This window comes from Ambystoma mexicanum, chromosome 1p (genome assembly GCF_040938575.1).
Source record: "Ambystoma mexicanum isolate Mex_15411 chromosome 1p, UKY_AmexF1_1, whole genome shotgun sequence".
Lineage (NCBI taxonomy): Eukaryota > Metazoa > Chordata > Amphibia > Caudata > Ambystomatidae > Ambystoma > Ambystoma mexicanum.
In genome coordinates this window covers 1,007,899,545-1,007,925,306 of record NC_090921.1, presented here as the reverse complement: position 1 = coordinate 1,007,925,306, position 25,762 = coordinate 1,007,899,545, and the positions used below count along the sequence as shown (strand labels likewise).

General features: G+C 48.0%; 1 protein-coding gene across 1 annotated transcript in view; it reads right to left on the bottom strand.

The window, feature by feature from the left end:
* Positions 1 to 25,762, bottom strand: part of AARS1 (alanyl-tRNA synthetase 1) — a 751,871-nt gene that overhangs the window by 686,564 nt on the left and 39,545 nt on the right. Inside the window, exon 2 of the mRNA XM_069655037.1 lies at positions 9,864 to 10,028. Within this exon, the coding sequence (XP_069511138.1) occupies positions 9,864 to 10,007 (144 nt within the window). The 5' untranslated portion in view covers positions 10,008 to 10,028. The remainder of the gene's footprint in view (positions 1 to 9,863; positions 10,029 to 25,762) is intronic.

Here is a 25,762-nt window from a genome sequence, read left to right as displayed (position 1 = left end):
ACTCCCACACGCTGATGAACTTCGCCAGCCGGCCTCCCACCGGGGTGCTTCGGTGGGGGCCCGACGCTACAGCCGGTTCAATCTTGCTTGGAGGCGGCCTTGGTGCCGAGATCATCCTCATTTGCTGCAACCTCTGTAGGCCTCCTGGGACAAGGAGCAGGCCGCCTGGCGGTACGTAGAGGAACCACCGCCTGATCCCTTGGAGGCCCCCTGTCTGCCTCCGGCGCTCCGAAAGGGCCGTCTTTGCTGAAGGACTCCCAGGGCTCCGGCCGTCACTTTGTCGGCCTTGATGGCCTGCAGCAACTCATCCACCATTTTCCCAAACAGGTTGTTGCCGTCGAACGGCATGTCCAACACTCTGGTCTGCACGTCCTGACGGAAGTCTGTCGTCCTGAGCCAGCCTCGTCGTTGAAGGCAAACACTGTTGCCTAACTGGCGAAACCCGGTGTCGACAATGTCTGTTGCCACCGATATGGCGTGGTCCAACGCCACCTCACCTTCCTGCAGAATCTCTAGGGCCCCCGCCCTCTTGTCTGGTAGGAAGTCCAGTAGGGAAGCTATCTTGTACCATAGCTCCCTGTCGTAACGGGCCACAATCGCTAAGGCGTTGGCCGCTTTAATTGTCATTGCCGCTGACGAGATGACCCGTCGCCCCATGGCGTCCAATTTCTTTCCCTCGCTGTCAGGTGGGGAAGTGGAGGTTGAAGCTGTCGCCCCCGCCGCCTTCTTCATGGCCGATGCTGAGACGACCGAATCCGGCGTCGGCTGAGCCCTGAGGCACAAGGGGGCGGCGTCGGGGACCCGGTACTTCTTCTCGTACCGATCCCTCTTGGCAGGCGTCGTGGATGGGTTCTTCAGGAACGCAAGTCCCTCGTCCTAGATATCGTCAAGTAACGGTACCGCGAGGACCGTCTTTCTCTTGGCCTCTCGCCGTTGATAGAGAAAACCTTCCTTCTGTTCCTCAGGGCAGAGCTGGAATAGCTCGGACGCCCTGGTGATCATGGCGTGAAAGGAACCAATTTCATTGGGCGGGGAAGCCCAAGGGGGTGGTGATGGAAGATCCATCCTGTCGTCACCACCTTCGTCATCCGTATCCGTCGTCGTCGTGTCCGTCGGCGTGTCATCCCTGGGATCCGGAGAGGGGGATGAATGCTCCACGGGCTGCGAGGGCATGAAGGGCGGGGGGGGGGGGGGTGTGGGGTGAACTCTCCTCCGCTTGTTCAGAGGGCTTCCTGACGGGCCCGGTTCTGGATCATCCGTGGGGGTTCGTGGTAATCTCGTCCTCATCTCCGTGCTTAAGGTTTGGATCGCCATCAAAATGGCCGCAGAGTTGTCCTGAGGCTCGGGCAATGGCTGCGACGGGAGGGCTGGCTGCTCCTCCACTGGGGCCTCGTCGGCGCCACCGTCGCTATCTTCGACCACCTCTTCGGGATCTCTCCCGTGGGATCGTACCTTCTCGAACCTCTCGTTGAGGCTCTTCATGGCCTCTACCAGCTCCTCCTCAGAGGCTGAATCCATGTCCGTAATGGCCACCGCCCCCCCCTCTTTTTCCACCGTGGTCTTGTCGATGGGCTGGAAAGAGGATTCCCTCCGCGGTGGCAGGGAAACTCTGGGCCCCGAGTTCGCCTCCACTGGTGTAGCCTCCACAGGCTTCGCCAGGGTCGCCGCGACTCCCTCGATAGAGGCCTTAGCCGGGTGAATCAAGGCCTTCACCACCTTGGGCGTGCTTGATGCCTTCACCTTGGGGAGGGTGGGGGGGGGTTGGGTCACCGCCTCGCTCCCCCATGGCTGAATCCTTCGAGATCGACCTGGGCCTCTCCAGAAGCTTACCCGGGTTCTCGGATTTCCTCTTCCCCGAAACAGAGCATTGGCTTGTGGTTGATGGTGCCGGGGAAGGTGCGCCCTGCCTGGCAGCCGAAGAGCCCGACCGTTCGGCGCTCCCGGTGCCCGCAGACTTGCAGTGCTTAAGACTTCTGTTCGGCCCCCGTCGCCGCGGCGCCCTCACAGGACTTAGAAGACCGCTCTGACCTTTTCTTCTTCTCACCTGCTAGGCCCTTCTCCAGCCAGCTGACGAGGCGGGAACGACGATCCTTCATGGTCCGTTCCAATAGGTTCTTGCAGAACGCACAGTCCTTCTCCACGTGTGTCTTGTCCTCATGAAGGCAGTAGAGACATCTCGAATGCTCGTCCTCCTTGAAACATTCTGTAACCCGCATCCAGGGCAGTTCCTGAACAGCTTGGATCCGGGCGTCGAGCTACCCTTGTCCTGGGCCGCGTCCATGGTAGGCCTCAGATCTTCTGGAATCCTCCAAGAAGCGTCACTCGACGAAAACTTCACCCTTGAGGGGCGTAGGAAATTATGAAACGGGTCCCCGTTGATCGGAAGAAGAAACGGTGGAGCTCGAGGCTCGATTTAACCGAAAAATTAGAAAATCTCCTTGAAAAAGCGCAAAAACGCAGCAAAAGCTTGAGAGCTATAGCACAAGGACTCCCAACACTTGAACGTGTGGTAAAAATCTGAGGATGGCTGCCAGGGGAGGGGCTTAGGGAGAGGTCAGTCATTGGCTGGGGGCAGTATGACCCAGAGATCAGTGATTGGATACTACTAAGAAAGACAGATCAGAAACGAAACTGATACCGATTTTTTTTTTTCTTTACCGAGGGTTCCCAGCCTGACGACGGGGAATATTCATGAACATGTGAATCCATGTCAGACCCCATGCTGGAGAAATATGAAAATCTTGCTCGACTCGTATGAGCAATACCATCCAAGATTCCTAGTGTTTAGTGTGTGGGACTTCTCTAGGTGCAGAGATCCCCTTCATGGAAAACTTCATCCCTTACATTTTTGAAACATTGGAGGACACCACTTAAACAAGATTGAAATCAATATTAAGCATGTACGTCAACCCACCAGCAGGCAATAGGGCTAATCTAATAATTGAATAATAACATGGTTAATAATAACCAGACTTAAATGAAGGTACAAATACCAATTTTATACTGAAAGTAACATAACCAGAAAAAAAGACTTAAACCAAGAAAGCAAACTCAAATGTATTAGTTTACAGATTTATTTGAATTTTAAAAAAGCAGGATGGCCCAAACGTAATAAATGGGTTTTAAAAATTGTTATTTAGTAGTGTGGGTGTTCAGAGAACACATTTACATAGTCTACAAAACACATGCTTTTTACATTGCATTTTTCCATTGAAGGCCCAAACGGTGACAACCTTTCTTCCTTCCAAGGTCAATAAATCAAGTACCATTCAAAAGGTGATGATAACAATAGGTTTTATTACAACACTTAGAAACTGGAGGAGTCTGGCATAAAGCCCTATATAACAAAATATTTCAATTTAAAAAATGTGTATTGAAGTCAGGGGGCACTGAAACATATCAAGGTTGCAAAGAAGGCATGCTTGGTAGTGCCTTTTAATAACTTGGATGCCTCACTTCTAGATAATGTTTTGCCTAAAGATACAAGTTACTTTTCAACGAGTACACCAGTGTAAATGCTTCATCAGTACACCTTTTTGGACGAGCAGGCATTTAAGAACAAAATTGATTCATCTGTGTGAGTTACGTGGCGTCTCATTTCCACCGGTACATTAAAAACAATGACGAGGGTTACAAAGAAAAGGCTTGTAGACAGGAGACATTCCATCAAGGAACCTTCTAAATCCAGTTGTGCACAAATAAGGAGGTCAAAACTTAGAGCGGACAACTCTTTAAACACCACCCTGATTCAAAATTAATATGGCACATATGCAATCTCTCAGAGGCAGTAAAACGAATATTTGAGAAACAAAAATGAAGGCAGCAAAGGTCTGATATGGGTGAGAAGTAATACAGGGTATGGTAGACAGTTCCGCTGGCACTCAAATTATTACTGTTGGGAAGGAGAGAGGTTCTTCCCACTCCCCTAGGCGATACCCAACAAGAAAAAGAAGCTAGAGAGCACATGGAGGGAGTAGGGAGTGCACATGAAAGGCGGTGCACAATCACAGTGGTGCATGCTTTGGAGGCTACATAGTAGATGCGAGTGTGAACGCCATCTTAGTTAGTGGCTGCCATTTTCTCAGATTCATAAACCCTTCATTGTCTTACGAGTTACAGGCCTTCATGCTCTGGGAAGAATGTGCTCTGCAAGGTCATGAGAAGGGGGCGGAGCGCCTCTTGGCAGTTACCATCCCACGGAACACATAGCAAGGTCCTCCTGCCCCAAACGACCCCCACACAAGAAATACACCTTAACAATGCTTTTATCCTAAGACTCCCACTTACCACCATACCATCCAAACCCAGACCACCAACCATAAAACTGTTACACCCCTCGATCAATCACCAAGATCAGAAAGAAAGGCCATCTTGCCTTCACAGGTGGGTCACATGATTTGTGCAGCGAGGTGCAGGGTGGTTTCAAATTATAGCCTAAAAAGAAGGTGGAAGACCTTGGAATTTTGCAGACTTTTCTGGGAGTGAGTGAAGTGTGCGAGTTAGCGTGACCTCGGCTCTCCTCCGGGCCCATCTCTGTGACTATTAGAAAAAGAGAGGGGTGGACCAACTAGACCAAAGATGACAGATTAACTTTTTCTCAACTAATAATAAAACATCATATTTATTATACAAATACGGAAAACAGTCACAGAAATTCATAAAATGGGCTCAATGCACAAAGCAATACCCCTCCACAATCTATTCATTCATAACTCACACAGACATTCATCATACTCGCATACGTTGGGACCATAAGATAACAGTGTTACCATCTCAAATAATAATCAAACAAATGTCACTTTAACACTCTGATATTATACGATGTGACCCTCTGCGCGTCTCCAGGGGTAAGGAAAACTATCGTCGACATATCTGACTGCCAGGTGCACTGCTACAACAATAAAACATTTTTTTTCCAAATAGCTAATTGTTAGGCCATCCTAACCGCGGATGACGAGCCCAGTAGTAACCAAGTGGAGAAAGATAAACAGATTGAGATGGACCAATGGCCTGGCATCCCATATGGAGCAGGCACGACATGTATATGACTCCTCCAAGTTGTACAATTTTACTGTATGTAATTACGTCATCAGTGATGCCGTTGTGCTTATAATGTGCTGCACTTTCATTTTGTAGAAATACATACATGTTCTCCTTGCAGACGGTGACTTGGGCCTTTTCCCCGAGCGGGTTGCATATTTTCTGGTGTGAGCGTGCAGGGGCGTACCTTCATTTGGTGACCCAGACGTGATCCCAGCAACGCCCGTGCCCACGGAGGCTTCCGGGACGCTTCTCCGGAGGGGCCGCGCCCACCTGCAGTGACCAGTCCCAAGAAACGCGTACTACCAAGTGGTGTGCAGCAGAATTCCTGTCTGCTCTTTGGAGTGGGTGCGCAGCACAGGGGAAGAGTGCATGCTAGTATTGGGACCCCATAACGGAGGAGTTCGAGAGAACACGCAGATGTGAGTATACCCTTGCAAGTGATGGCAAGTACGGGAATAGTATATGGGGAAAAGTGTGGGGTGTAGGGTTTGTGTATGGTGTAGCTGTGGTTTTTATTTTCATTATTATTGTTTTTCTCCGGATGAGATTACAGAAAGTAAAATAGGGGTGTAGGGAGCCTCCCCGAGTGAGGGGAGAAGGTGGTACCACTTATGTTGTGTTGTGTAACAGAGAAGAAATTGAAAGGAGTAGAAGCCCTGCATATTTAATGGGGCTTGGATACACTAGTGGTTGTTGCTAAGATAACAAGCTGAAACGAGTTACTATTTTTGGATACAGTGAAGGCCAGAGGAGGGGTGTTTTTTTGGAGCGAGTGTTGTGTGACATTAAGTGTGCGTGAAAAGGAGGGAAGGAAAATTGACTTGGGCTAACAGGGAGGAGGAGATCGTGGACTGATTTTTTGACTGACAATTGCAATGTGCCCAGCGCGCGATCAGTTGCGTTTTAGAGTGCACACATTGCTATAACGGGAGGAGAGACCCCTCTAGAATACATGTACAAGGCCTTGCCCTTGTAGCGGGTGAAGATAAATACCATAAGCAGTGGGTGGTAGAAACAAGAGGTGGGGATGCCCCGCACCTGGCCAGAGCAGGGCAACCATAGTAATGGAATTTTGGAGCATAGGACAACATTCTTAGCAGCAAGTAGCTGTAGAGTTGTGGTAAATGGTTGAGGATGTAGAAGACACCAATTCGGGGAGGGGGCGGAATACCCATGAAGGGGATACACCGGCAGAGGGGCGGGACAGAATATAGGAGTATATCCATTGGAAGCTCGCCCAGTACACTAACTCAACCTGTGTGCCTACCCCAGCCACAGCCCCGCACCCCCATACATACCCACCCCAGTAACCGCCCCGCCCCAAGATTGCAAAGGGCAGAAGGAGTAAGAGGTAGCACTAGAATCAGCACAGGTAGGGTTGCTGCGGCTACAAGCAGCACAGAGCGAAGGGAAAGCACAGTGGGGGCAGGTTAGACGAATGAAGGGCGGGACACATTTTGTTTAGATTGGACAGCACAGCAATGAAGGATGTGCATACTGAGAAGGAAGGATGGCGAGGGAAGGCAGGCAGCGCTGGTTACGGGACAGTGAGGTCCAATAGAGGTCCAGAGATGGATCGGGGGGGGTGGGGGGGAGGAGGGATGATAGGTAGAGTACCGTCGATGAATTGGTGGATGATGCTGAGGAGGAGGCAGCACAACAGGCACCTGAAATAACACCTTATGTGGCTAGTTTGTGGGGCAAAGGAATACAGAGCAAATTTGGCAGAACGGCAGTAGCAAGGAAAAAGGGAAGTACCAGAAAGCAGGGGAAGAGAAGGGGCTCAACTAATGCTTCCGATACACAAGGACGTGGGTAGGGCGCAGTATGTGTCTTGGGCACAAATGGATGTAAATAATTTTAAAGCGCTCCCGCCTTTAACAACCAGCTGGGCCGGGGAAGTGGATATATGAATTCGAGAAATAGACACGTGACTCCGTTTTTTGTGTCTAAAATTAAAGCCATACAAGATAATATTCTTGCATCAGTGTCAGTATTTGCTCCTGAGAGGAAACAGATAGGCGTAACCTAGCTACACTGGAAAAATGGTCTTCCTTTCCACTCTTCACTGAGGATATGGTATTTACTGCCATACAACGCATCAAGTCAGGCTCTCCTCTTGATGCGGTACCATTAGTAATTATGAAAGATCTCCTGGGATCTTCTAACGGAATTTACATCGGCCAGAAATGCCTCATGACAGTCGGGGGTTATTCCGTCGGAATTGAAGATCGCCACTATTATTCCCCTTCTGAAAAAACCCTCATTGAACCCACTGCTTCTCTCCGACTTCCGTCCTATTTCTTCACTTCCTTTTTCTATGAAGTTGTTGGAATCTTTGGTCACCCTCCTCTTCGGTCTTCCTTTCTGGAATCCTCCAAACTTCTTGATTCTGCCCAATCAGGTTTTAGGCCTGGTTGGGGCACCGAAAGTGTACTTGTTTCGGTCCTAGATGACATGGCCAGATTGGTTGATGCAGGTGGGGTGGGCACCCTGATTCTTTTGGATCTGTGCGCTGCGTTCGACACCATAGACCACCCCACCCTACTTACTCGCCTGACTCAGATTGGCATCTCGTTTCAGGTTTTAGCCTGGTTCTCTTCTCTTTTTTGGCCGATCGCACTGAGGTGCTTTCCATTGCTTACTTTCGGACTCCTGCCGGCATGCCACCTTACCTGTGGAGTTCCGTCTTGTCACACATTCTCGTCAACATTTACATCTGGCCTTTGATCCGTCTCATCCGCTCCCCCGGCGTCAGGTGCCATTTCTATGCTGACGACACTCAGATCCTGATCGGACTGAGGTATCGTCGTGCCTTCATCAGTGCCTGACTGCTGTGGATGAGTCGCAATTGGTTGAGGTTGAATGGGGACAAGACAGAGGTTATGGTGGTAGGAGCCCCTCCTCACCCCACTCTTTGGTTATCTTCCTTCTGGCCTTCATACCTTGGCGCTCTTCCTATTCCTGTGACCAAGGTGAAGAATCTCAGAGTAATACTTTCAGCCTCTCTCTTTCTATGAATGACCAAGTGTCTGCAGTATCTAAAGCAGGTCATTTTCACCTCAAAACATTAAAGTAGGTGCTTCCTATATTACCGGTTACTCTTCATCCCCCCCGGTGGTTGCCGCCTTGGTGCTGTAACTCCTTGTATCTCGCATAGCCCAAAGGCATGATCCAACGCCTTCAAAACTTGGCCACCCGGGTGGCCACAGGATCTCCATATGGGGCTCATAGCTCTCCTGTGTTGCGTACTCTTCATTGGCTTCCTGTCACGCAGCGGATCACGTTTAAGGCACTCTGCATTGTACATCGGGTGCTGTATGGGCAGAGTACCTTCAGTCTAAATTTACCCAGTATCTCCCCACCCGCCCCTTGCGCTCAGCCTTGGCTGGTCCGTTATGGGTACCGACTTTCTGTAGGTCACGCAAATAACACTGCCTACATGTATAAGCAAATACACCCATATGTTAAATTCTTCCAAGATAAATCCAGAAGGGTTGCTCATGTTATTTTGTAAAAATCTGTTTAAAGTTTATGGAGGCACTGAAATGAGATGGGGCACTGCAAAAGACCAACATGTCGACTGTAAAAGGTAAACTTTTTTACATTAAAAAAAACAGACTTTGTTGCATGTACCCCATCACACTGAATATAACAGATTTCTACATGATCTTACCCAGGTTAAAGAGCAGACTTCGAATCGTATGATGCATCGTAGGCAATTGCTTCCAACTTTACCAGTTACTGGCTTCTGGCATCCAGTGTAAGAACTGCTTGGTCTGGTTTGAAGCCATGATCAGGTCAACAGTATTATAGAAAATGACTTACTAACATAAACAGTACATCATTTCAAGTGTTGAAATGGATATTTAAACTTGTGATAAAGTTTTGAGGAACTACTTAGGGGACACCAATTTTATGAACCCTACGCCCTTATAGCCTCCAGGTCTGAAAGTGTTGTCGCATGTATGAAGAATTGACAGGAGACAAAGGTTCCTCAGCTCCGTCTGATACAATTGCAACTTGTCTCCACATATAAACATGCGCCAGAAATAAAGATCTGTTCTGATTCCCAAATTAAGATTGTGCCAATTCGTGTTTAATATGTATTAGCCCTTTGCGATTACACGTGTTTCGGCAAACACATTTCCTTTTTCAAATCAGGGCACCATTCTAAATTCTCATGTTATGGCCTTTGTATTGAAAACCTCTTTCACTGGTTAAATCCCTCCTGAAAATTATCCGTCCTTCCACGTCTCTTTCTCTGCCGCGTTTGTTTTGATATTTAAACTTGTGTTGTAAAATTCACTGAAAACTATGACATCTTGATTCTACGTTTTTGGACCATGTGAAAGGTTTTATATGAAAACATACTAACAAAAAGAAAAAATATATCACTGGCATATAAAAGGCTGGGGGAGGCGCTTGTACCCTTACTCTTGTTCCATGTCAAGTGGAATGTCCATTAGCATGCGTGTGGCCAAGTTTTTAAAATCAGAAAACGTTTTTCTTACCGGAAAGCCCACAACCGAAAAACAGGGACAGACTTCATGATTCGATTAAGATTTGCAGCACTTGTAGGTGAGCTACTCTGCAACGGAAAATACTCCTGTATCTACACTTATCTGTCTCACTTTGGAGTCTTCATGTCCTATGGATTTACTGTACAACCATGAAGATCCAACCTGAATGCCATGTACACAGTAAAGGCTATCATATTAGGTTGACAAATTCTCAGGTTTGCTTTATTGCTATGAATGCAAAGCGCAAACTACACACGAGGGAGTATTGGGATATGAAGAAAAAAAGGTCACCCGTACCTGGTTCATTCCAGCATTGGCAAAAAGCAGAGTGGGGTCATCCAGGGGGACGGTTGCCGAAGAGTGGACATAAGTGTGGCCATTGTCTTTGAAGAAATCAATAAACTTCTGTCGGATCTGGCTGGCTGTGAGTACGGACTCCATTGTTAAAAACCGTGTACAGTGCTAAAGGGGAGATAAAAACAAACCAAGGATTAGGCTTCACACAAGACAACTCTATACCCAGCCTGAAACAGGAGTGGCCCCTGTGAAAATCTTAAGAGACAGACAGACACACACACACAGACACAGACACACAGAGAGACACACACCTTGCCATGCATTTGCTCCTTGTTCCCCAGGGATAAGTCCTTTTTAGGGATGCTGAATACGTAGGCGCTACTTTTAGCTTTAATTTGTCAGGCTTACAACTTAATAGCATGTTATCAATCTAACTGGTTCCGCCTCATTTAAAAAAACAAATACAGCAACCAGGTTCTGAGAAAGAGCAACCAAACGCAACCTCACTTTTGTTATGGGGGCTGAAGCCATAGTGCTGTACCAGATAAAATCCAAACATGATGGATATTGGTGTCAAATAAAGTATCGAATGTAGGCAGCTTTGGCTTGAGACCCTCAACTCACAGCAGGTTTTGATTAAGACGATCCAGCTCTAAATCCTACAGTTAAAGGATCAGCAAACCTAACAATTTCATTGTTTGAGACAATACCCCTTGGTCTGGCAACACAGCACACAAACACCACAGAAAATAAGGACCTGTGAGGTTCCACCTATGAAAACCTGGCATCAATGTATGAGGTTAAACTAGAAGATTTTTTTTTTTCCCTCAAAGTAAAATGAGACCATTTGAAGGAAGAAAGCTCCAACCCTCAAATTAATTATTTATTGTATTTTATCAGAAAGACATGGGGCCTCATTACGAGTTTGCCGGTCTGGAAACAACTGTACCGGTAAGCATGCCGGTACCGTTGTATCCAGACCAGCAAACCACGAGTTCTGCGAGCAGGTACCTTTCAGCCCAAAAGGTGTGAACTGGCGGGCGGACCGGAACCCGCTCGCAGACCTTGACGGATGCAGCGACACTGTTGCACACATTGCCTGTGCATGGGTCCTCCCCATTGTGTCCAATAGGACTCGATGGGATGGGGGATTTTCTTTTTTCCTGTAATGCCCTGGTAGTTCCCCATTCCCAGGCGCCGGAAAAAAATAAAATTGTGGTGTTTCAATCACAATGTGTACAACATAGTAAAGCTTTGCATTAAAAAGATCTGAGCAGTACCCACCAGTGGGTACCTTACAGTAGATCGAATTTTTGGACTCAACCAGTTTGGGCGGGTTCATGGAGGGTAGTCAGTTGGAACAAGCAATTGGAATGATGCAGAGGGCCAAAGAAAAGAAGCATCTACAGTGGGGTAGTCCATAGGGACAAGATGGATAGTCAAAATGTATTTTACATGGATGCGAGTGAGGAGGGAGGAAATAAGCTAGGATAGCGCAGGCGTTACAGGGAGAGCAGATAAAGCTTGAGGGTGGCCTTCAACACAAGAATGCTGGTGCTGTTTCTTCTGGGTTGGGGCTATCCAGGGGGTTAGTTTAGGGGGGGGGAAGAAGCGGGAGCAAAAAGATACAGGGTGAGCGAGGTAAGACAATTAAAAAGAAAGAAGATTCTCCTTATAGAAATCAAGAAATGGTCATACAAGAAGTTACAAATTTACACAGGGTTTACAGTGCAAACCGAAACGTTGGAATCAACCTTGGTACAATCCAAACCTAGGTTCAAGGTCACCAAAGTTTAAGGTAAGTTAGACAAAGGATACTTGGTAGCAGTGCTTACTCTGCTCCAAAAAAGAAAGGGGCTGTATTCAAGTAATCGTGCTAGACTCAGTCCCAGAGACTAAGTGAAGGTAGGTTTCCTGTGAAGAGAAGGGGTATCTGCCTTTCTGAATGCACCAAGGGTAATCTGGGAGGGATGCCGACAGTACAGTATCACCACCAACAGTCAGGCCCATGCAGATGAAGAAGTGGACAGTAGTGTAAAGAGGACAACCCAGACCAGGGGCTACCAGCACAGTTATGCACCCCAGGGCATCATACTACGAATGAAGAAACCAACAACACGACGTAAGCAAGGGCAGTACGGGAAACTGTCCCCACATTGTAGTGGCGGATCAGGTCCCCATGTCACAACTGTAGGGGGTCACTTTTAGTGCCACGTTTGGGTCTCGCTGTGTGGCATTGCAAATGTCACATTAACGGATTATTGGATGTACTACCAGGCAGGACCTCAGCATTCCAACGTAGAAAGATCTATGTGGCGAGACACTACTTTAAGAATGCAGCAGACAAAGGATAAAGTTGAAGGAACTCTGGGCAAGGGCCAGCTGGCACGATGTGGCAGGGCCGGTGAACTCCTGCTGCAAGGGGCTTCCTCTCTTTGGGGATGATGAAGCACCAGCATCAGGCAGATTCAGTACCATAACGGAGGTACCCACAAAGTTACCCGACAGCTGTACAAGGAGGATGCCCCCTCTCTGGTGGATGAAGACCAGACATGGATCCAGCAACTCTTACAGTAGGGGAGGACAGGAGTGCAGGACCTACAACTAGTAGGTTGCACTAGTCAAAGAGGAAAGCACCAGTTAGAGGTCCTTCCGGGTTGTAGGAGATTCAGAGAGGTTCGCAGAGTGGTAGACTGGGTTGGCCAATGTAGGTTTCAGCACCAGTAACAGAGCATACCTCTTAGTCTCCGTCTTGGATATTTGGCCCTTGTGGGCGACCAAATATATCACTCAAGATACTCCCAATATCATAATTTCAGGGGTGGGATGTGTGGGGTTAAATCGTAGCCCACCAATGCAAGGTCCTGAAACATTCAAACGGGGTGGTGTCCAATCTTAGAAAGCCAGAAGCCCCAACATTACCATCAACCTGGTTAATTGGGGAGAGGCAGCCCTCTACCCAGTTCCAAACACAGTGCTCATCTTTTCATGCTTCTTGCAAGGAGCCTGCAAAAATCCATGACCAAATAGGACCACTTCCTACCTGACAAGGGAGGAAGACAGCCAAACACAAAAGATTTTTTTATTTTATTTTTTAAAAACACACACAGGGCACAGTTGTGCATCCACAAATGGTGCAAAAGGCTGCCTACTAATTGTAGTGCAAATTAAAAAAAAAGTTTTTTTAGTGCATTAAGTGGGTTCTCCTGCAGTGCCCCCGCTGGTTGGGGGCCCCGGTAAGCTTAACAGATTCCCTGTCCCTGAGGATATCAGTATTCCTCCCTAATCCCAAAATCCCAATGTTTTTGTTGGCAAGAACAGACTGAAGTTTTAAGAGGACTTTAAACTTCCTGTAAGACTGACTGTTATGGTTTATGATCCTTTTTTCGGGATCGTCCACATCCAAGAAAGGAGAGCGAGGGATAGGCCCCACCCCCTAGCAGTGTGGAGGATAAAGACCCAATCAGCATTGGAAGAGAGCAGTCCGTAAGCCCTCCTCCTGGTGTGTTGCAAAAAGGAAGGATGGCGGATCGAACCGTGCCGAGGCACGAACCGGAGAAGCCTAGTTCGGGAGCTCTCAAGCAGTGTAAAGCACCCAAGAGGCGAACAAGCAGCTCAACAAGGAAGAGACACCAAAGCCCAGCAGGAAGATAGTGGAAAGGGAGCACCAGCTACACCATTCATGGAACACTGTTAAGAAGCCGGAAGGGAGAAGCCGCGTTGGCCTACTGGAACGCCTAACCAGGAGGAGCACCGCACTGAGGTACGCAGTCACTCCAGGGAACCGTGAGATGGGAGGGCCCCAAGGAAGGGAACAGCGAGCAACAAACGTCCAAGGGGGAGTGAGAGACACAAGACCCCAAGGTGGGGTACAAGAAACATCCCCTAGGGGAGGTACGCAAAACTAAACCACAAGGCAGAAGGAGAGGCCCGAGATCCCAAGGCCAGGGCAGAGATACCCCGAGATCCCAAGGCCAGGGCAGAGATACCCCGAGATCCCAAGGCCAGGGCAGAGATACCCCGAGATCCCAAGGACAGGGAAGAGATCCCTGGCCTTGGGATCTCGGGGTAAGAGTCCCCAAGGCAAGAGAGAAACCAAGCCACAACGCTGGCGGAGAGACCCAAGACACCAAGGCAGGGTAAGAGAAACAAAACCCCCTCCAAGGGGGTGGGAGCCAAATACCAAAGTGGGATAAGGACCAAGACCATCTAGGGGGCGATGAACTCCAGTATCTTTCTTGGGAGAGAGACTACCAGGATAATAGTCAGGGTGGGGAAGCACAGGCCAGTTGTTAACAAACCCTTTCCCCAGGGACAGAAGCAGAGACATTATTGGGACAAATATGACAAATGCACACAAGAGTAGCTGAGAGAGTCATTCAGCTCACCGGCTTAGACTGCACACGAGGACAGATGGCCCTTTTGAGAAGCTGGGGGTCAAATGCCAACCACCAGTCAGTTATCAAGGCCAAACTGTACTTTTGTTAAATGTATGTGTTTTGTTTATAGTGTAGGGGCAGACCTAATGTAAGCTTAAGATTCTGGACGGAGGACTTTGTAACAGACATCCTGATGAGCACCTTTTTATATTTTCCGTTAAAGAGTAAGGCCAAGAATCTTAACGTTAGGGACAGTATAGTTTGCATGCAATCTAGAATAAAGTATGGTGTAACCACAATGCCACCTTGTCAGTCTCTGTATAATTGATCTACCACAAAGGGCACAAAGGGCACAAATGTTTGCCCAATAGAGCAGAGTACCAAGCTCCCTCTGCTTAGTCCCAAGCAATTAAGATCATCATTGTCCTCTACTAAATCAAATTCCTTAACAAAGGACAGCGTGAATGCTAGGAATACGTGCACCAAACTAAACTCCCAAGGCATCACCAGTGGATCCATCAGACCACCTCTACAAGGCATCCCCTGGGGGAAAAAGTCTCACTTCTCATTTAAGCTGGTAGCGATCAGGTGGAACTAGGGAATTCCCCAATCTGGAGAAACCAGCTGATTGAATCCAACTACATACCAATCAGGCTGCTGTTATAGACACTTTGTTGTCTCTGTCCCATAATAGGGGCACATGGTTGCCCTACGTGTGCGTCGCTCTCTTTCTGCGATAGATGACAATGCATTACTTACCCTAAAAGCATTTCTGATGGTTGTATCTGCTTAGATTCACATGCTGTGCATAGTCCGACATCCAGTGGTCACTGCGGAGTATTGCATTTTGTTTTTCGTAGTCGAAAAAGGGACGTCAACAAGGCGTGTCTGTAACACTATCCCTATAGTGACGTGCAGTGTACCCACAATCCCTCACGCATCGAGGTCCCTCTGTTTGTATTTTTTCCGCCCTGAGGGAGCCTATTAGACGTGAGTGAGTACAGAAAAGAGAGATATAGAGTGAGTCTATGTTCCTTCCATCCGAGCGGGGAAGAAGGGTGGGCGCATGTTAGGACAGTTTTTCTGAAGTCCAGTTAAGGGCCTAGTAAAACCATTCAACTGAGGCAGTACAAGACTCCACTCTTAGTATAAGACTGTACCACCTGAGTACATGGTAGCGTAGGCAGAGCAGCCAGGCTTATCTTAGGAGGGAGAGAGGGCAGTAGATACAGTACAAGTGAAAATTGTAATACAATTGATCCAAAGAAACACTGAAACACTATGTATTATAAAAATAAAGGATTTATTTAAATACAAGTAGGCCCAGATAAATCTAGGGGTTAAGTAAATACTGAAACATTATATGAAATCACAATATAAAACACAACACTATACTTGAAAGTACACAGACCCAAGTATAGACCTTATTTGGAACACCTAACAGTAGTTCTAGGGAAGTCAAAACCTTGTTATACACATTTAGTATAGGCCAAGCCTATTCTTTGGGAGTAAAAGACCAATGGTTACTTTTAGATTACTTTTGGTAATACAAGGACAGTAGGCCCTTCCAGTTGTACAGTGACTCTTGGAACAAATCACATAAGCAGTCAACTGGACAATATACTTTTGGTGAATAGTGAAACACTTATTCTAGGTGCAGTAAAAACCTATAACTACTTTTGTCATAACACAGTTATACCAGGTGAGTAATACCTATGGATGTAATGTACAATTACAGATGCTTTGGAAATCAGGGAACCCCAGATTGAGGTAAGCAATAACTCTTGTAACTTGTTTTGGATGGCACACAGCTAACACAAGGTAAGTAAAACCCACTTACTTTAACTTCACAATGAAGGGGAAAGTAAAACCCAATGTCACACTTTACTGAATAGATATTCTAGGTTGGCAACAACCTAATGTAGACTTATTAAAGACAGGCTAGCAGCAAGTCAGGGGAAGCAAGACCCAGTTGGGGGACACTCATACAGTTATCCTAACAGGCCTAACCTGGTGATACCAACAGTTGGAGGACACTCATACAATTACCCTTCAGGAATAATCTGGTGAAACCAACACATTACTTTTGTAAAGAGGCACAACCTAATCACAGGAGAGTAAAATACCTTCACATCTACTTTCTTTTAGACTGGCAAAACAGTGGCTAAGGAAGGAAAGATGTTAACCATACTTTTAAGAATAGTGCATCACATATCCAAGATCAGTAAGAACTTTTGTAACTGTTCACTCTTAGAATTACAGTTACCAACCAACTCTTTACAAGTAAGTAAACACACTTGATTTCTTTTCTAGGCAGAAGTCCCAATCCCTTCAAAGTCTTTTCCCTTAGAGCATGAGTGTTCTCAGTGGCAGAAGGGGGGGTCACAAGGACTAGTGACCAACAGGCAGTGTTAGAATAAGTTCTTTAGTAGCAAAAGTCAGTTTCCTGAGGAAAACTGGCAAACAAGTGAGTACTTTTACTTCTAGGGTTAGAAGAGGGTCCAGGGGCTTCACAGAAGACACCCCAGCAGGATTCTAGCAGTGGGACTGGGTGTACTGGACGAGGGACCTCCCAATCACAGAAAACACCCCAGGACTACACAGAAATCCCAACAGGCTTACGGTAAGTATATACCCAAGCCAACACAGTACCTCAGCAATGAAGAAGAGATTGTAGCAGGAGAACTTCAGGGACTGCAGCCAAATACCCGGTCACTGGATTCCTTGTCCTGGAGACTGAACACAAGACTTCAGAAGGGACTTTGCAGTAGGGATCGATGAAGAACGCTCTAGGCAAGATTTCTCTCGCGGCTGAACTCGGTTCTGCGGGTTTGGCGCCTTTTCAAGGAGCACAGAAGAAGACAGAAAATCGCGGTTGAATTCTCGTCGTTTAAAAGGTCCAGCACTCTTGTGAGGGGACTTTTTGGACTCGATTCGTGTCTCTGGAGATAGACAAGGATGCCCACGAAGTTTCAGCGAGATTCGGAATTCGGAAGACCGTGCACCGCACAGTGGCAGGAGGTCCCAGGGTATTGGGGTATTGCAAGAACGCAAGGTCGCAGCAACCCGTGGGATAGCTCAAAATGCAGGTCGTCTTGAGTCTAGTGGGTCTCACCAGGCTCTGGGTTCGGGTCGTCGTTTTCGGAGACCCCAGGTCGATCGGAAGGAAGGGCTGCAGCAGGCTCCGGTTACAAAGCAGGCTCTCCGGCCGCTGGAAATCATTCCCGCCGCTTTTCCTTCGTCATCCTCTTCGGTTTTCGGTTCCAGTGGTCGACATGACTTCAGCTTCCAGGTTTCCAGTATTTATCAGGAACTGCAACACAACCTCTGCATTCTCTCCCCGCATTTTACAAGAAAGGGGCGTCTGGCTGTCCAATCAGGACAGCCAACCCCCCACTGGGATTTGGCCCAGTTGAAGGAAGACCTAAGACAAAGGAGGGGGAAGTTTGGGACCCCTCCCCCACTTCCTGTGCTTACAGACTGACTGGAGCCTGGGCGGGGTGTCCAGGGGACTCCCGCCAAAGACAAAACTCAAACAAAGGATTTTCCCGCCCTGGATGTCAGGGGAAGGAACAAGAAACGACAAGAAACACTAAAATGGCAGAAAAAGAAGACAGGGGCCATTTTGGTAAAAATGAGCACCCTTAGGTGCCTTTACTGCAGCTGTGAGTACAGCACGCGGTAAAGGTGCACCAAATTAGTAAAAGGTATCACTGCCACCAGCCATTAAAGGTAAGCTTGTCACTGTAACAGAATTGTTACAGTTTAAATGTGAAAGGGGATACATTGTATCTCCCCAGCACTCCACATAAGGTGGGGTGTGCTGGTTTCACAGAATAAAATGTAAAAGGGATCTGAAGATCCTTTCTACCCTTGGGAACTGTAGTTCACTCAAGGTTAGCACAAGAAAGTTAAAGGGGGAGCCCCTAGGGCAACCCAGCAACAACAGGCACTTATTGCCAATAAGTTGTTAGACATGATAACTTTAAAAAGACACTATGGAGAGTCTTAAAAATGACACCCATAAAAAAAGTTAAAGACAGGTGAGTGTGGAAAAAGGTTCCCACTCACTGAGGTATTAATGGAAAATATCTCACTAGAAAAGCAAAAAGTTCTGGAGTTGAACCAGGCAAGGAAGATTTACCAGCCCTGTGGAAATCTTACCTAACAGCGCATGTGAATCTAAGCAGATACAACCATCAGATAAGTAAGTAATGCATTGTCTTCTGATGTTTGTTAATCTGCTTAGAATCACATGCTGTGCATAGACTAGCGAGTAGTACCCGGAGTTGGAGGTGGGTTGTGAGAAGGAACAGTAGAAATAAAAGAGGTCTTCATACTGCTTGTCCCACCTGGGAATCAGCTCTAGAGTGGGCATATAGACAGTAGTGTTTTGTAAAGGTGTGAACAGAACTCCAGGTTGCCACCTTGCAAATGGACTCAAGAGGGACATTTGCAATGAAAGCTATGGAAGCCCCGGTGCCCGAGTGGAGTGTGCTCTTGGCTTGAAGGGTAGTTCTCTTTGCAAGAGTGTAACAGAGTGATGCATTGTACAATCCATCTAGAAACAGTGGATTTTGAAACTGCATCTCCTTCTCTTCCTGCTGCCACCGAGACAAAAGAACTGATTAGTCTTTCTCAATGGTCTAGTTCTTTCCATATAAAACATCACGGCTCTGCGAACATGCAGTGTATGCAGGCTCTTCTCACCCAAGTTTGAAGGATTTTGAAAGAACGTTGGTAGTTCTATAGACTGGTTGACATGGAATTTAGAGATACATTTTGGTGCAAACCTAGGATGTGTGCGTAGAACCACCTTATCCTTGTGAACGGTTACAAAGGGGTCTAATACAGAGAGTTCTTGTAGTTCACTTACTCTCCTAATGGAGGTGATAGCTATTAGAAAAGCAGTCTTAAGAGTGAGGTCTTTAAGTGTTGCTTTGTGCATGGGTTCAAAAGGGAGACCCCATGAGCCTGGGTAGTACCACATTTAGGTCCCATCCGGGAGCGGGATTAGCTATGGGAGGGTGGATCCTCTTCACTCCTTCCATGAAGGCTTTAATAACTGGGACTTTCCACCATGACACTAAGTTGGGAAGTGGTGTATGCGGAAAGTGCAGCTAAATGGACTTTAATAGAGTTAAACACCAAGCCTGAGTCTAGTAAGTGAGTCAGGTACAGAACAATTTGTGTGGGAGAGCAGTCAACCGGGTTGATGCTCCTTCCCCTACACCAGATGACAAATATCTTCCATTTGCTAAAATAACAGTGACAAGTGTTAGGCTTTCTAGCCTCCCTGCGAATGTCCATGCATCTCTGCGGGAGTTGTAAATGTCCAAATTCTATGATCTCAGGAGCCAGGCTGCTAAGTTCATGGTCATGGATGTAGTGTCCTGCTTGTCCTGTGACAGCATGTTGTACGGGCAGGGAAGTTTCACTGGAGGAGATTGGGACATCTCCATCAAGTGAGCGAACAAAGGCACCACATAGGGGCCACCAGTATCATGGCAACTTGTTCCTGGTGCATCTTGTACACTATCTTGTTGAGAAGGGGAGTCGGGGGAAAAGCGTAAACAAATTTCCCCGACCATGGTATTGATAGACCGTTCCCCTTGGATTGGTTCTGGGGGTACCTGGAGGCGTAATCTTGGCATTGGGAGATCTCCAGAGTTGCGAACAGATCTATTTCTGGGAATCCCCATTGTGTGAAGACGTCGAAGACAATGTCTTCGTGTAACCGCCATTCGTACTCTGAGGGCAGAGGGAAGTCTCTGCTGAGTTCGTCTGCTAGCAGATTGAGTTCCCCTGGTACATGTTGTGACAGTAGGAACATGTGTTTGAGAGCCCACTTCCAGATGTTCTGGGACAGCTTGGACAGTCCTGGAGAGCGAGTGCCCCTTTGCTTTTTGAGGTAGTACATGGCTGTGGTGCTGTCCGTGAGGACCATCACTGTCTTCCCTCGCAGGTGTGCCTGGAAGGCTTTCAGTGCCTTGAACACAGCTAGTAGCTCCAGTAAGTTTATGTGATTGGATGCTACGCTCGGAGTCCAAACTCCGTGAGCAGTCTGATGGGATAGGCGAGCCCCCCATCCTGTGAGGGATGCGTCTGTGGTTAGAGTGGCTTCCACTGCGGGCCTGGCAAATGGTATCCCTATTACCAGGTTTTCCTTCGACCACCACCGTGGCCTGCGAGAACCAAGGCCTGCGAGAACACCACTAGATCATCCCATTGTCCGCTGGCCTGACACCACTGGCTGTTGAGCCACTCTTGCATTGGGCGCATGCGCAGGTGAGGTACCAAATAAATACATGACGCCATCATTCCTAGTAAGCGCATTGCTTTGCGTACCGTCACCTCTCGACCGGCCACATATTGAGGGATCCGAAACAGCATGTTTTGGACCTTCTCGTTGGAGGGGAAGACAAGGCCGTCCTTTGTTCGAATTAGAGCCCCTAGGAATTGTTTGATCTGGCTGGGGTCTAAACTGGACTACTTCTCGTTGATGGAGAAGCCCAGTTGAAACAAAAGGTCTACAGTCTTTTGGGTATTTGAGAAGCATGTTTCGTAAGAATCCCCGGTTATGAGCCAATTGTCGAGGTAAGGGTATACTGGGATGGACAACCTGCACAGGTGGGCCGCTGCCACTGCCAGTACCTTCGTGAACACTCTTGGCGCTGATGCTATGCCGAAGGGTAGCACTCTGAACTGGTAGTGTTTGCCCTCTATCATGAACCTGAGGTATTTCCTGTGCGCTGGCAACATTAAAATATGAAAGTATGCATCTTTCATGTCCAGTGTTGTCATGTAATCTCCCTGTGAAAGCAGGGGGATTACCTCCTGTAGAGTCACCATACGAAACTTTTGAGGTTTGACGGATGTGTTCGCTGGGCGCAGATCTAGTACAGGGTGCATGGTTAAGTCCTTTTTGGGTACAGGGAAGTACACTGAATAAATACCTTCCGTTACCTGTGATAGAGGCACAACCTCTATAGCTCCTTTTTTCTAGTAGTTGGTCCACTTCTTGAAGAAGGATGGCGAGGTGTTCTGGTGACATGCGTCGTCCCCTTGGGGGTCTGTACGTAGGGGAACTGTTGAATTCTATACAATAACCGCGGGCTATGGTTGATAGTACCCAGCGGTCTGATGTTATACCCTCCCATGCTGAAAGAAAGGATGTTAACCGGCCCCCGACCGGCGATGCATGGGAGGGGACCCGAATCTTTGAGTCATTTGGCGTTGGTGGCTTGGGAACCTCTAGGGGTGGGACCCCGACCTCTTCCCTTTCCACAACGTTGTCCTTTTTGGTTGTATTGTCCACTGATGCCTTGGTTAGAGGACCAGTTACCTGCAGAGTATTGCTGCTGCTGTTGTTGCTGCTGGTGTTGGCCTCGAAAAAAGCGTTTGTTGCCATAACCACGTTTGTTGGGAGGCGTTGAAATTTGGTCTAGGGTTTTGATGGTGTCAAATGCCTTCTTTGTGGTCTCTAGTACCTCATCCACCGCCTTACCAAAGAGGTTTGCATCTTCTATAGGTTTGTTAATTAGAGATGCTTGTGTTTCAGGTTTAAAGCCTGAATTACGTAGCCAAACATGGCGTTTGAGGAGGATTCCTTGGACTAGGGAACGGCCAGCAATTTCTGCAGCATCCAGAGTATTTTTAATGATGCTTTGCTTGACTAAGGTCCCTTCAGTCACCGTGGCTAGAAGCCGAGTACGTAGGGGTTCCGGTACCTCCTCAGTGTCCTTACGTAGTTTGCTCCATTGTGCATCTGCGTAACTTTCCTAGGGCATACAATTCTTTACCCTCTTTATCTGGTGGTGCCTCGCTAGTTGACAGCGGGACGTCTGCTCTCTTCCTAGTATTTGTCACCACTAAGGAGTCTGGTACAGAGTGGCCCCTGATGTATAACGGGTCCGGTGGAGAAGGACTAAATCATTTTTCCATCCTCGGATTGACCCCTCTGATCAACGCGGGAGTGGATAGTGAAGGAATAATTGTCTCTTTACTGAGGCGAGAAGGGGGTTCCATCGCCGCAAAAATATTGCGATGCAAAAATATCGCCATATTTTTGCGCCGAAAATAACACATGGACCCTGCGGGGACACCTCCGCATCATTTTTTTATGTGCAGGGGACACCCCCGCAACCCCCGCACTTAATATTTTCGCCACCAAAAATATCACCTATTGCCGTTCCCGACAACCATATGTATGGCGATTTTTGCTAGCGAAAATATTACCCGATACAGAGAAGGGGAATGGTTTGGCTGACAGGGGGTTTCTCCTTAATGATCTTTTCTACAAAGTCGATGTCAGGAGAAGTTTTCCCGGTCTCGATCTCGAAATGCGCTGCTGCCTTGCGTAGTAGTGCATTAAAAGGTAGGTTGATTGTCTATAGGTGACGTATTCCTAATACGTTGAGTCTTTGGGTGGGGACAGGTTTATGGCGTCAGGGTCTGAAAACGCTGATGGGGACTGCCAGGGCTGTGAAGCACCTTCTTCTAGGTCTTCGCCGAAGCCCGATCACCCATATCCGGGTTTTCTTCAAAACCTTCCTCTTCTAGGTTTTGTTCCCCTTCATTGCCTAAGAATTCATCCTCCTGAAAGTGGGGGTCCTCACCAGTGAGGTCATATAAATCTACATCCTCTTGGGGGGGGGGATCAAACAGTCTAGGGTACTTGGCCATGGGATCCTCCTGAGGTCCCTCTCTAGATCTCTTGGGTGTTGGACTGTTCTGAGTCTCCATAAACCTCTCCATTTTGTCCGTACAGAACTGGAGTCTCTCTAGGGTCTCGTGAGGTACCCCAGAGCGGTCGGGGGGGGGGGTTTTGAGGGCCTTCCGTTAGAAAACGCTTTGACCTATCCCATAACGTTGAAGAAAGGTTCCCCTCACTTTCTGGTAGGCTAGGAGTCCCTCTCGTCGGAGGGGGCGGGTCCTGCCTTCCTTCTGACCTTTCCGGCATCTCCCGGGCCTTATGAGCAGTGATAGACGTTTCTTTCGCCGTCCGTCTCTGGCTATCGGTGGAAATAATCTGCACCAGGCTCGACAACTAAACTGTCTGTCGAGGGTACCTCCGGCGTCGACGTTACAGGCGTCGCTTGCTCTACGGCGACGGGAGCTCTCTGACGGTGCGCATCGTCTGGCGGTTTAGTGATAGCATCCTTATCTGGGGGTAGCCCAGTCGCTAGTCGCGTTTGCTGTTGCGAGGGGGGCTTAAGACTCTTACGTTCTGAGGAGGCTGCCGGTAGGACCTGCGTCTCTGTTGGCGCTAATGCTCTCTTCGTCTTCGAAGAGGAAGAGCCGTGGGTCGTGCGTTTATGGTAGTGTTTTCTGTGTGTGTCCTTGTCGCTGGGGTGTTCATCCCCATAAGCAGGGCGTGAGCCGAGCTTGTCGGGGCCAGGGACAGACGAGGAGCGTGAACGCGCCTTAGAGAGGTCTACGACTTCCGAAACGGAAGTCGGGTTGTCACATTCCTCGTCACTTTCGGCGGCAGCGGGTGATGAATCAGACCTAGACATGGCGTAGGCTGCCCACCTTTTGACCCTGCGGTCTTTTAAAGTCTTCGGCTTAAGGAGCTCACAAGCCGCACAGCCGTCTTCCTTGTGGTCGAGGGGCAAGCAACGGTTACACCGTTTATGCTGGTCTTTCCAGGTAAACTTGCCTTTGCAACGCGGGCAAAACCTAAAGGGTGTCCTCTCCATATCTGAGGAACCGATTGTATGTGACAACAACCCCGAAGGAAAGGGAAAGGCATTCTCAAAGAGAAACAATAAATGTCCCACAACCCCACTCTCCCTACTGTATTTGGCAGGTCAAGGCCAGGCCATGTGTTCGGCGAACGCCGAAAAACCTCCTCCGTCGAAGGCACCGCCGTCGGAGATCTTGATCGGCGGTGAACAGCTTCACAGCTACGACGCCGAAGGAGGGATGTAAGTAATAATATAAGTTAAGAACGACCAAAGGTCGAATAAAGTTTTTGTAATGTCTCTCGAGGAGCTCAGCGTAAAGGCGACCAATCTCTGGGTGGAAAAAAACAATCTGAGGGACCTCGACGCGTGAGGGATTGTGGGTACACTGCACGTCACTATAGGGATAGTGTTACAGACACGCCTTGTCGACGTCCCCTTTTCCACTACAAAAAACAAAATGCAATACTCCGCAGTGACCACTGGATGTCGGACTATGCACAGCATGTGATTCTAAGCAGATTAACAAACATCAGAAATATATATATAAAAATAATGCATGGCAGTGATATTGTCCATTAGCACCTGGAGAGTTTTCCCTCAAATTGATGGCAAGAAAGAACACAATGCCAGGTGAAGGGCCCACAGTGTTACAGGGAACATGAAACCACCCCCTTCGCCCCCAAAGGAGTTTAAAAAAGGGTCATTTAAAGAGGTTTTGTGGTCGGTGTGCTTTTGGGATGGAGAAAGGGGACTTTCTCCAGGAGGGAATCAAAAAAAAAAAAAAACACCTCCTTCTGTTGCTGTAGCACCTGCCCTGCCCCTCTGCCCCCCTCCCGCACTCCACCTCACCTCACTCCTGGGTTGAGCCAATGACGCATGGAAACAAAGAGTATGAACAGCAGCAACCCATACCAGAGGAAGCAAAAGGTAGCGGGAGCAGACAGGCCAAGAGGTTTCACCATGGCCCTGAGAGATTAGTCCCATCAAACGTCACAGACAATAGTTTTGCCCACACATCCCAGGCAAAACATCCAGGAATGGCACCCAATTACAGCCACAAACGCAATGGACCTAACCACAAGTTCTGTGTTGCTAACCCAGGTACAGCTTTCGCATCACAAACCATTCGAAGGAAGGGATCATATATGTTCAGTGGGCGATGCCTTGCCGCCTCACTAGCCACATCTCAAAATGTGGGTAGAACGGGCTATTATTCAGGTGGCACTGACAGAAGGACACAGACAAAAGCCTTATGCTGCATGCATCCAATTTCAATTGCCATCAGAAAAGTCGGTGGGAAATTCCATAAATAGGCTCCTGAAGTCAATGTCTGCATCTTCAGGCTCTCCAGAGTGAGGCAAGGCGAGAATACAGGAACACTGGGTCATTTGGAGCCGAACAGTGCTTTTGCAAGACCAATTCGGAGACAGCCAGTAGTTTTGTATAGTGGCCCTAGACAAATCACCACACACTGACAGCAAAGGTGCCGAGACCTACATCTGCCTCCTGCAGTCCTTACAGGTCTTGAAGCCTCTGAATTGGAGATGGTGATAGGACACATGGCACGGAGAGGGTCTATGATGTTCTTGCAGGGCGATTTTGCTAAAGCCAGTTTTCCCAGGCTGGTTTCAGCAATGCCGGAAAATATATTTCTGGGCGTACCCCCTCTTCTCCTCCCCCCATACATTGTGTATCGCTCTGTGGGCGACACCCCGGCTACAACTGTTCTCCTGGTCTTTCCCCTTGCTGTTTTTCCGCCTCGCACCCCCTTATTGATATTTTATTTCGATCTTGCTCGTACACAAGTGTTTCAGAGCGCGACAGCACTCTT